This window comes from Notolepis coatsorum (assembly GCF_963971535.1).
Source record: "Notolepis coatsorum genome assembly, chromosome: 19".
Lineage (NCBI taxonomy): Eukaryota > Metazoa > Chordata > Actinopteri > Aulopiformes > Paralepididae > Notolepis > Notolepis coatsorum.
Window position 1 is genome coordinate 65,801,231 of NC_140183.1, and position 12,625 is coordinate 65,813,855.

The window sequence follows — 12,625 nt, forward strand, 5'->3', positions numbered from 1 at the left end:
CAAAGAACTAGATTTTTGTACCAGATCTCCTCTCTGGTAAACAAGAATACCCTGAAGGAACACTCATTCAAGGGTACTATGACTATGCTTGCACCTCATGGTACCAAAGCACCTCAAAGGTGCTAAAAACAAAATTACAAACATTTCAAAACAAACTGGTCAGACTACTGCTTGACCTTACTCCAAGAACCCACCTCACTCCTGCCCACTTTGACAACCTAGGATGGCTTAGAGTAGACGACAGAGTACAGCAACTTGCAATGGGCCTGGTCTACAAGATATACTATACGACTAAGGTACCCATGTACATGTCAAAATGCTTCCCAAAGGTCAGTGAATACCACGACCACAACACCAGAGGGAGCTCCACAAATCATGTTAAACCCAGATTCGGCTCAAACAAGGGACTAAACACGTTTCGCAATTATGCCGCATCAATGTGGAACGCCCTACCCACAGCTGTAAAGGAATGTGAATCACTACCCAGTACCCACCTTCAAAACCACTCTCAAAGAGCACCTACAGGAGACTGCAATTCTAAACTGGCCCCTGTAAATGTCCAAACCCAACCCCCTCCAATGTACAGTCCCCCCCACCCCGCCTACACAACCCCCCCCCCCAACCAACCACCTCCACTGTACAGTTACCCCCCCACCTACCCAACCCCCCCCCCCCACCTACCCAACCTCCTCCAATGTATAGTTTCTTCCCCCTCAAATGTATATACTCTCTTTTAGACTCTTTTTGTACTCATAAACAGTACTGTATATTTGTAGATCTGGTATGTCATAAATGTCTAGATGTAACAGTACTGTATACTGTATGTCATGTATGTCATATATGATATGATGAATTGAAAATGGGGGACCCTGATGTAAACAAGACGAAAGTATTTCTCTGGTCTGAATCCCCTTAACAATTGTGTGTATTGAGCTGTACTGTATTGTACCCATTCTGCAATCTGTTAATAACATTTTCAATCAATCAATCAAAACAACAGCAGATCCTGTGTGGACTATTACCAGTGTGCTGCAGGAAATCAAGAGGAAGTTGATATTTTCCTGTGATATTTACTGTGAATGTGATTATGTAATGAGTATACCTTGGCTGGCTGTAATTGTATTTTAATCTACATAGCATACTTAAAATTATATTTTACTTTGGTAGAACATAAGTAAGCCATAAGTAAGTGTCTATCTAAGTGTCAAGGTTTTGACAAAAAACTAAGCGTTTTTCTTTTTATGGCTGCAGCTCTCCGGACTGCAATTCAATCCAATGTGGAACATTAAAAGAAATACAAAAGCATCAAAATCAGATAAATATATCTATATGTTTTAATTAATAACAATATATATATGCTCAAAAGGTTTAATGGCAAAATCATAATTTTAATGTTTTATTTTGTATTTTTTTTTTTATATAATTTTTTAAACAAACATAAACAAACATGACAACACAAGATTAGATATACAAGCATTAATTAACAGTGCACATCCAATGAAATCACCATTTAGATAAATGTCTTATACAAGATATACCCCTAATACCTGCTATCTATTACCCTACACACATATGCTCTTGCTCGCACCCCCCCCCCCCCCCCCCTGGACCCCCCAATGGATAATCCATCCATTATCATTCGCTCCTAACCAGACCCTACCATTATATGCTATCTTTTATTCTCTCCACCACTTCTAACCACATTGACATTTTGGATTCATTGAGACCCAAAATTCTTGCTGTAGATATTTCTAGATAAATCACATCGAGATATGTAAGAATCCAGACCTTCCGGCACATTTTTTCCGGTTGAAACCATTGTGATGCTATCAACTTTTTAGCCACTGTGATACCAGATAAAACCAATCTCTTTAGCTGTATAGATACTGCACACTCAAAAACATCATTCAGCTGTAATATAGAGGGGTGTACAGGTATATTCAGAGTTAAGAGATTTGATAATTGCTGGGTCACTTCTTTCCAGAATATCTTAACTGGTGGGCAGTCCCAGTACATGTGCATAAATGTCCCCTCGTCCTCATTTGTACATAAGGAGCATTTGGAGTCTTGTTTAAGACCCATTCTGTTCAGTCTTATAGGAGTCAAGTATGTCCTATATGAATATAGTTAAGATTGATTTGTTGATGGTCCGGGTTCCTTGATGCAAGTCGAACATTTACCCAGGCTTCTTGCCAATCAAAATCTTTTTCCAGGTCTGGTATATCCCTCCTCCAGACTGAGTCTAGGTGGAGGGTTTCATACGAGGACGTTAGTAATTGATGATAAAAATCTGATATAAAACCTCTCAATGTCTCTCTTTCATAGAAGAATTTGTGGTATCTGTGGTGTACAATTGGTATCCTTAATGGAACACCGTGAGCCTTCAAACATAACAATAACTGTGCGTAAAAATAATATGTGGAGCCGGTGAGATAATTCTTTTTTTGTATTTCATCATAACTACAAATACCCTGTTTGTTGAAAACATCTCCTAATGTATGTATTCCTTGCTTTTCCCATCTAGGGAATCTTATAGGTCGTTTTCCAATCAGGAGTGCATTGTTATTGAATAAGGGAGTATGGTTATGCCATTTATGCGGGTTAGAATATTTTTTTTGTGTTTCACGCCATATCCGGATCGTATGAGTAATTATGGGGCCAAATTTCAGTTCGCATTGCTTAATTGATACTTTGGTGTATACTATGTCCTGCAGTCTATGTGGTGCTACTATATTTACTTCTAAATTTCTCCATGATACTGATGCTTGGGGTTCAAACCAGGTTGTCAGTGGTCTTAAAGTGTACGCTTTAAAATAGTGAAAAAAATTTGGAAATGCCATACCTCCGTCGGCTTTGTTTCTCTGTGCGGTGGATCTTTTTATGCGTGGTGGTTTGTTATTCCAAATAAAGGTTTAATGGCAAAATCATAATTTTAATGTTTTTATATATATATATAGTATATATATTTTTATTATTAAATATATTTATATATATATATATATAAATATATTTAATAATAAAAAATAATTATATACTATATATATATATATATATATATATATATATATATATATATATATATATATATATATATATATATATATATATATATATATATATATATATATATATATATATATATATAGTATATAATTATTTTGTATTATTAATATATATATATATATATATATATATATATATATATATATATATATATATATATATATATATATATATATATATATATATATATATATATATATATATAAACTAAAAGGAGAATACCTTCAAGGGAAAGAAGGGACCGCACACTCCACAGGACTGGTTTTTGCTTTTTTATTGTTGCACAACGCGTTTCGCTATCGCTTCCTCAGGTGCTATCGCTTTCTGGATGCTCAAAAGGTTTAATGGCAAAATCATAATTTTAATGTTATATATATATATATATATATATATATATATATATATATATATATATATATATATATATATATATATATATATATATATATATATATATATATATATATATATATATATATAGTATATATATATATATATATATATATATATATATATATATATATATATATATATATAAATATATTTAATAATAAAAAATAATTATATATATATATAAAAACATTAAAATTATGATTTTGCCATTAAACCTTTTGAGCATCCAGAAAAACACAACTTGCTCATTTGTGGTCCAGTTGTTAAGATTTCTGTTGGAATCGATTAGTATGATAATGATAGATGACAGAAAAATAGGGTTACTTTCTGATCATTTAGCTGACATTTTTATCCAAAGCAACTTACAAATTGTGGGTAGGTGGTACCGTTCGTCAAACATTACCTTGAGAACCCATAATTAGTCAGCTACCACTTACAGTTGTTTCTAGAACCTTAGAAGTATATTATGTAACACTGTTCTTCATTTTATATTATTTATACTGCTTTATTGATACATTTAATTTGATTTAATTTAATTGTCTTGTCATTATTGTTATTATTATTGTTGAAGTACTGTCCTGTGATGTCTTGTGTATTATTATTATTATTATTATTATTATTATTATTATTATTATTATTATTATTATTATTATTATTATTATTATTATTATTATTATTATTATTATTATTATTATTATTATTATTATTATTATTATTATTATTATTATTATTATTATCATTATTATTACTGTATTGAGTTGTGTCTTGTTACATGTGGAAATACATTTAAGATACAAAGCAAAGAAGACCTGTGTCATGTCATAGATAAATACCCACTATTGAAACTACTTCACTGTCACTGTAAACCAATACACCAACAATACCGTACCATCCCTGGCGACCTTGTCCAGGGCAACGTTGTGTTTGTGAGACATGTAGCCCAGGAAGGAGAAGACCACAAAGCCGGAGAAGAAGCTGGTCAGCGAGTTGATGGAGCTGGTGATGATGGCATCTCTATATCAACGAAGTCAAACAGAATGAAAAGACTCCATTAAAGTTCAGAATTCTGGAACCCTAGTCAGTGGCGGCTCGTGAATTCTTCACGGGGGTGGGCGGAATTAATTAGTATCCCCCTCTATCTCTCCTTCTCTCTCTTTCTCTCTCTCTCTCACACACAGCGCGACGTGGAATCGATTCGTTACACAATCAGACCTAGTATGTGTAGTAGTATATACCAAGAATAACTTCAGTATGAGTACAGGGCTGTACACATATTTTGCATATTGTTAAACGAGCCAAGGCTAGCTATTAAACTATCGATATTAATTGAAAACGGGGGACCCTGATGTAAACAAGACAAACGTCTTTCTCTGGTCTGCATCCCCTTAACAATTGTGTGTATTGAGCCGTACTGTATTGTACACATCCATTCTGCAATCTGTTAATAAAGTTTTCATTCATTCATTCATTCAAACATAGACGATATTGAACAAGCCATAATCCACGTATTTTCAATCCAAACGAAACTCCACTCCAGAGAGAGAGAGAGAGAGAGAGAGAGAGAGAGAGAGAGAGAGAGAGAGAGAGAGAGAGAGAGAGAGAGAGAGAGAGAGCGTTAGTTCGTTTAGCATTAGCTGAGTGGCTAACAGCGGCTAACGTTAGCTGAGTGGCTAAGAGAGAGAGAGAGAGAGAGAATTAACTCACTTTGTTTAATTGAAACGTGGTCCAGTCGGAGGGCTTGATAAAGTGTATGTCCACTGACTGTCCCCCAGACTGTTGTTGATGTATATCCACTCCACTGCCCACTGTCCAGACTCGAGACTGCATCACAACACACAGCATCGAACATCCTGCAAACTACCTGGCGACGCGTTCTATCGTCCACTTTTAAGCAAAACCGAGAAATGCGGCTACGGAAAAGTACTGTCGTCGCCGCATCGGCCAATCAGAGAGCGTCTCCGAGAAATGCGGCTACGGAAATTATAGACGCCTCTTGCTTAGACCGCTTCAAAACGCGCCCGTGTTCCATCATAAATACATTTAAAAAAATGTAAAAAATATTTCTTATTCTTTTCTCTTTTAACCAGGGTTAACCAGGGGGGTCGGCGCCCGAGCGCCCCTAGTGGCCAGCCGCCACTGCCCCTAGTTCTGTTTCCTACTCATCAATGATGTTGTTGTTTGGTATAGAGTCCTTTCTCAGCATGAATGAATGATCATTGCATTTATACAGTATAGCGCTTTTCTCTAGACAGACTCAAAGTGCTTTTTACAATGTAGGGTGGAAATTGACTCCTTCACCACCACTGTGTAGCACCCAACCTTGGGCTACGCAGAGTCAATGGCTGCCATACACTGGCACCAGGCACACAGACAGAGCTTTCTCCACCACAGCGCCTAGATTGTGGAACAGCCTCCCCCTCAGCGTACGGACCGCCCAGACCGTGCAGGCTTTTAAATCACTCTTGAAAACCTATCTGTTCTCCTTGGCCTTCCCCCCTACTTAATCACCACTAGACCCCTGGCCCTTCTATCCTCTTTGTTTTACTGTGTCCTACCAGTTTTTATTGCTTTCATTGCTTTATTATGTTTTTAATCTTATATCTTGCACCATATTGTTTTGTTTTTGTTGCTTTCATTGCTTTACTATGTTTTTAATCTTATACCTTGCATCACATTATTTTGTTTTTATCAACTTGCTTGTGAAGCACTTTGGTGCCAGCTGCCGCTGCCTGGAAATGTGCTATATAAATAAAACTGACTTGACTTGACTTGACACATCACACTACACAATGGCTAAAAGGCTCAGGAGACAGAGATTGATATCAGCCAATTAAGGCTCGGGAGGGATGATTAGGTGGCCTTGATGTCAGAGACCTGATTGGAATTTTTTTTACCAGGAATGTCGGGAACCCCTTACTCTTTACGATAGGCACCCTGGGTTCTTTAACGACCAAATTCAGTCAGGACCTCGGTTTAACGTCTCATCCGAAGGATGAGACTCGCAGTGGCTTGGGAGGTAGAGCAGTCGTCTGGTAATCGGGAGGTTCCCGGCTAACTGGTCCCGATGAGTATCTATCTATCTATCTATCTATCTATCTATCTATCTATCTATCTATCTATCTATCTATCTATCTATCTATCTATCTGTCTATCTGTCTATCTGTCTGTCTGTCTGTCTGTCTGTCTGTCTGTCTGTCTGTCTGTCTGTCTGTCTGTCTGTCTGTCTGTCTGTCTGTCTGTCTGTCTGTCTGTCTGTCTGTCTGTCTGTCTGTCTGTCTGTCTGTCTGTCTATCTATCACAATTGTACATATCCGCTGAACCAAATGATGCAACAGCCATAAACTCCATTACCAACTGCCTGTCAGCAATAAACAAATGGATGAACGATAACTTTCTCAAATTGAATGAGGACAAAACTGAAGTCCTACTTGTTGGCCCCAAATCAAAAAGAGAGATGCTAACAAATAATCTAGGAAGTTTAACCACTTGGATTACAGTAAACCGGAGGTGACAAGTCTCTGTGTCATCCTGGAATTTGAACTTCAACGCCCATTTAAACAAAGTGACCAAAATGACACTCCCTGAGGAGGAGGCTCCGAAGCTCTCCGAGGAGGTTTCCCCCCACAATCTCGTGGGATCAGCTGACATACCGGGGAGACAACACTCCAAGAGGTTGATCCCATAATCCAGGCTGACAGGTAACAAGAGCAGAATTCGACCTGCGCCCGGAGGACTGTGAACTACACAGGCACGCCTAAAGGGGCTGACTGTATCCCAGCGGGAAGGGTGTTCGGTATGCCGTGCACAATCTCACAATCTCGTGGGGCCACGAACCTCGCGGAGTCGGAGTTAACCGACTCTGCCAGTGAACCGAGCTCACCACGAACCCTGACCCTGCCAATTTATTAATCCCGCGGGGTCGGGGTTACAGAGAAAGAGTTTGACACAATTGGCAGATGTCATAAACATGCAGGGGCATACTCGCAGGGAGCCGGGGTCAAACCCGGGCTCTACCAGAGAGTTGACTCCGCTACCGGCACACCGGGGAGACAACCATCCCAACAGAAAAGGTTGCTCCCCATACCCATTAAAAAACCCTAAAACACAACTGCGCGTATACACAGGCTATACAATGCAGTTCAAGGTGTTACAGGCTCAAAAAAGGGTTAACCCAGGCCAACAGGTAATGAGGGCAAAGCCCGACCTGGGCCTGGAGGACCGGAACTACACAGAGTTGCATAGAGGAGCTGACTGATAATGAGCAGCCCCTCGACAGCCCCCTCCCATCCCCCGGTCGAGCAGGGATGGAGGGGTGAAAAGAATGGAGTATACAACTCGTAGTGGCATTTATATGACTGTTACGGACGGTGTCCTTATGTGTATATATATGGGAGTAATGTATGTAATCTGTTGTGTATATAGGCATGTTTTGTTTGTTGTTGTCTTGTCTCCCTCTTGTGTCTACATATCCCCAGGTTCCCAGTTGCAGCAGCAGCTGGTCAATCAGCAACTCACCCCGGTGCAGCGGCAGCTGAGACTCGTTCTGCAATCAACATCCACTCTCCCTTCATAATACCCATTGTGTTTCAGTGTTAGTTGGCTCCCTGGTTCGTTTGGTCTGTGGTTGTGGTAATTATACTTGGTCTGTGTCTGTGTGGGAGCTCATCTTTGTGTGGTCTGGTAATAGAGCTGGTGAAGGCTCTGGCACTTTGTGCTATTAGTTAGTTTAGGACTTTGGTATAGTTTTGTGCTGTTTGTGTGTTGTATAGAGCTGTGGCCTGGTTGGCATTAGTTTAGTTATTTGTACATTTCTGTTTTGTTCCTAACTTGTGTATTTCCTCGTCACCCAGCCTATGGTGATTGTTTTGCTTTGTTATTAATCTTTTGTTTCGCACACAGGGACATTGAGGGCAGGAAGATACCCTGGGGTCTACATCTGCATCACGTAGGAGAACTACTGTTAAAGACACCAGCTTTAGAGTGAGCACCACCACCTGTACTTTGGGGCGTCCGCGCCTGTAAAGGGAGGGGTGGGCTTTTGTTTCCTTTTGATATTATTTGGTGCTCACTGGTAGGTCCTCTTTGCTCTGTGTTGCTGATCCTCATTTGTGTAAAATAAATATTGTTATTTTACAATCTGTCTCTGGTGTTTTGTGTCACTGCACCCTCACCTATTCTGTCTGTGGCCTAGTGTTGCGTCTCCCCACGGGGGCACGTAACAATGACACACAACATTCACGATATCAACCCCTGTGACGTTCGGCCCGCCCTGGCATCTTCCCCCCGGAAAAGCTCAGGACCCTTCGGGGCAATCAGAGTGTATCTGCGACCCGGCAAGCAACGGGTTAACCTGATCCGGTCCGGCGCGACCAGGACGAGTCCCGCGCCCTTGTCACGTCGCCGCCCCTCTCCAGAAGAGGGGGTTAGGTGCACGTGTCAATCAAAACATCACAAGGGGCGCCACCAAGACGGTCAGCGCGCGAACGCACAGCTCCCAGTGGCCTACCCAACGGGCGTGATACCCCCCCGCCAATGTTTGATCTACCCCGGCATTTCCCCCCGGAGATGCATGCGAGTCTTTGAGTCTAACCTATAGTGCGCTGGCGCTCGGTAGAGATAAAAACCTCCTTCCCGGTCGACCGCATAAAAAACGCCGTTTTTATGTTGTTGGACAAACCAGAGCGCACCGGTCCCGAAGGTGGATTCAACCATTGAAAAGCACCCTGGGCCAGCGCTGATACCGGTCTTGTAAGACCAAACGCTGACTTATGAACAGCGTGTATGCTCGTGAAAAACCAGAGAACGGTGACAACGAGAAAAAAGCCACACAACGTCTCTCCCCGCTGTCTGGGACGACCAGCAGGGAGCTGGTCCTGAAAGGCACAGACATGGGTTTCTACATAACGAGCCTGGAAATAAACCACGTAAATTCCGCTCTTTATGTGAGAGGGGAAGACGTCGGCCTTACCCAGAGAGACCTCAACGTGAGTGACACAATCGAAAAAGGGTTATTTAACAGAGTGGAAATGGGCATAACAGCCCAATATACACAACCGTTAAAAGAAAGCAGAGCAGAAGGACCACAGCCTCGACTGCATCGCGTTACCTCTCATTTACAATGTCAGTGGCCTGCAGTGCAGGTCCTATAACTCACGGATACATCTCACGGCCAATAAGAAAACGTGAAGCCTGTGACGTCTTCAATGGCCAGGGATCCCCCAGTCCCACCCACCAATTCGGTGTGGGCTACATAGCTGTCAACATTGGGATTTCAAAATCCGTACAGGTTTTAGCCCCGCCCCTTCTCCTGGCCCCGCCCCCTCAGCCCGCCCCCTCCCACCCGGCCCCGCCCCCTCCCAATGGAGCTGCCTCGTCGTTGCCATCTGCTGTTCAAAACCGGTATTATTTTGTTTTCCTACTGTGTAGAGTGTAAATGCTATAAAAATACAGTAAATTACCTTTTATCAAAATATTAACCATTAAATAAAGGTTGTAATCTGTAAATGCATTTGATTTTACTGTAATTTGACAGTATTTGGAAACCATAGATGCCAGACATTTAGTTTTCTTGCAGCTTTTTTTCTTACAGTCTACAGTCAGTGAATCCTAAATCTCCACTAGGCAACCACTTAGAACATGAAGAACATATTTAGTATAACAGCGAACAGATATAATAACTAATTGTAAGAATTCTGTGTTTAAAACTGTTTTGAAACAGTTTGTACTCTCCACAGAAGAGAGGTGGGGGGGGGGGGGGGGGGGGGTTTGCATCTGAATAGAGCTGCGCCTTAGTTAGCAATCAATCAATGTATTACCAGTGTCTTTATACCTTCATCACTGTAGGCTACATATGGTAAATGGCTGCTTTTTTATATAGCGCTTTTATCCAAAGCGCTTTACAATTTGTTACTTACATATTACCCATTCACACACCGACGGCGGAAGCAACCATGCAAGGTGCCAACCTGCTCATCGGGAGCAATTAGGGGTTAAGTGTCTTGCTCAAGGACACATCGACACGCTGCCCAGGAGGAGCGGGAATCGAACCGGGAACCTCCGGATTGCCAGACGACTGCTCTACCTCCTGAGCCACTGTCGCCCCTATATTATATTAATACGACAACTCAAGAAGAATCAAGAGGTTTATTTGTCACATACAGTGAAATGCAGGTGGTCACGCCCGCATTGATTGTGCAAAATGCAAAAAAATATAGACACAGGATATGCATGATAAAAAAAGACATGCCATGTTCCTGAAAAAGCTATAAAAAATACCTATGGTCATTAATTTAGCAGTGGGAAATGGGAATATCATTTTTGGAACAGTGTGTGTGTGTGTCTATTAAGTCTGTGTAGTATGTCTGTATTGAGCCGTACTGTATTGTACCCATTCTGCAATCTGTTAAATAAAGTTTTCATTCATTCTACAGAGAAAAATGAGATAGAAAAAAAGCCAATGCGATTTTGTGTTTTTCCTCAATATCTCTGCAATGCCTGCGAGTTACCAGTAACTGTATTTGTCATACCATGACAATTCACGACAACTTTTAAAACGGATCAATTTATTTATATGTATAAATCGCATTCAGGAAATTGGGCGTCAGTGAAAGCATGCTATCCGTGGAGGAATGGCAGGAGCAGGAGCAAACGGCTGTTAGTGTTCACCAACCATCACATTTACACATTCCTGCATTTGTATTGTTTTATCCACAGAAGATTTGCAAACCTTTTGTTCCAGAGACAATGTAGCTCAGACCACCAGGCTGGCGGGAGCCGACGCCCGAAGCAGTCTTTTTATAAAGAAGGGCTTCTCGTCTCGGAGTTGAGGTTTATTCAAGAGGCCCTGAAAAACTCCCAGAGGAGTAGGCTCTGTAAACGCCGAAGCGGGGGGGGGGGGGGGGGGGGGGGGGTGGAGCTTCTCTGACACTCCCTGAGGAGGAGGCTCCGAAGCTCTCCGAGGAGGCTTCCCCCCACAATCTCGTGGGATCAGCTGACATACCGGGGAGACAACACTCCAAGAGGTTGATCCCATAATCCAGGCTGACAGGTAACAAGAGCAGAATTCGACCTGCGCCCGGAGGACTGTGAACTACACAGGCACGCCTAAAGGGGCTGACTGTATCCCAGCGGGAAGGGTGTTCGGTATGCCGTGCACAATCTCACAATCTCGTGGGGCCACGAACCTCGCGGAGTCGGAGTTAACCGACTCTGCCAGTGAACCGAGCTCACCACGAACCCTGACCCTGCCAATTTATTAATCCCGCGGGGTCGGGGTTACAGAGAAAGAGTTTGACACAATTGGCAGATGTCATAAACATGCAGGGGCATACTCGCAGGGAGCCGGGGTCAAACCCGGGCTCTACCAGAGAGTTGACTCCGCTACCGGCACACCGGGGAGACAACCATCCCAACAGAAAAGGTTGCTCCCCATACCCATTAAAAAACCCTAAAACACAACTGCGCGTATACACAGGCTATACAATGCAGTTCAAGGTGTTACAGGCTCAAAAAAGGGTTAACCCAGGCCAACAGGTAACGAGGGCAAAGCCCGACCTGGGCCTGGAGGACCGGAACTACACAGAGTTGCATAGAGGAGCTGACTGATAATGAGCAGCCCCTCGACAGCCCCCTCCCATCCCCCGGTCGAGCAGGGATGGAGGGGTGAAAAGAATGGAGTATACAACTCGTAGTGGCATTTATATGACTGTTACGGACGGTGTCCTTATGTGTATATATATGGGAGTAATGTATGTAATCTGTTGTGTATATAGGCATGTTTTGTTTGTTGTTGTCTTGTCTCCCTCTTGTGTCTACATATCCCCAGGTTCCCAGTTGCAGCAGCAGCTGGTCAATCAGCAACTCACCCCGGTCCAGCGGCAGCTGAGACTCATTCTGCAATCAACATCCACTCTCCCTTCATAATACCCTTTGTGTTTCAGTGTTAGTTGGCTCCCTGGTTCGTTTGGTCTGTGGTTGTGGTAATTATACTTGGTCTGTGTCTGTGTGGGAGCTCATCTTTGTGTGGTCTGGTAATAGAGCTGGTGAAGGCTCTGGCACTTTGTGCTATTAGTTAGTTTAGGACTTTGGTATAGTTTTGTGCTGTTTGTGTGTTGTATAGAGCTGTGGCCTGGTTGGCATTAGTTTAGTTATTTGTACATTTCTGTTTTGT

The 12,625-nt window shown here is 42.0% G+C and overlaps 1 protein-coding gene across 1 annotated transcript in view; it reads right to left on the reverse strand.

Annotated features, from left to right (window-relative positions):
- The window catches only part of slc6a3 (solute carrier family 6 member 3), a 97,092-nt gene that overhangs the window by 19,085 nt on the left and 65,382 nt on the right, over positions 1-12,625 (reverse strand). Inside the window, exon 7 of the mRNA XM_084336260.1 lies at positions 4,341-4,470. Within this exon, the coding sequence (XP_084192386.1) occupies positions 4,341-4,470 (130 nt within the window). The remainder of the gene's footprint in view (positions 1-4,340; positions 4,471-12,625) is intronic.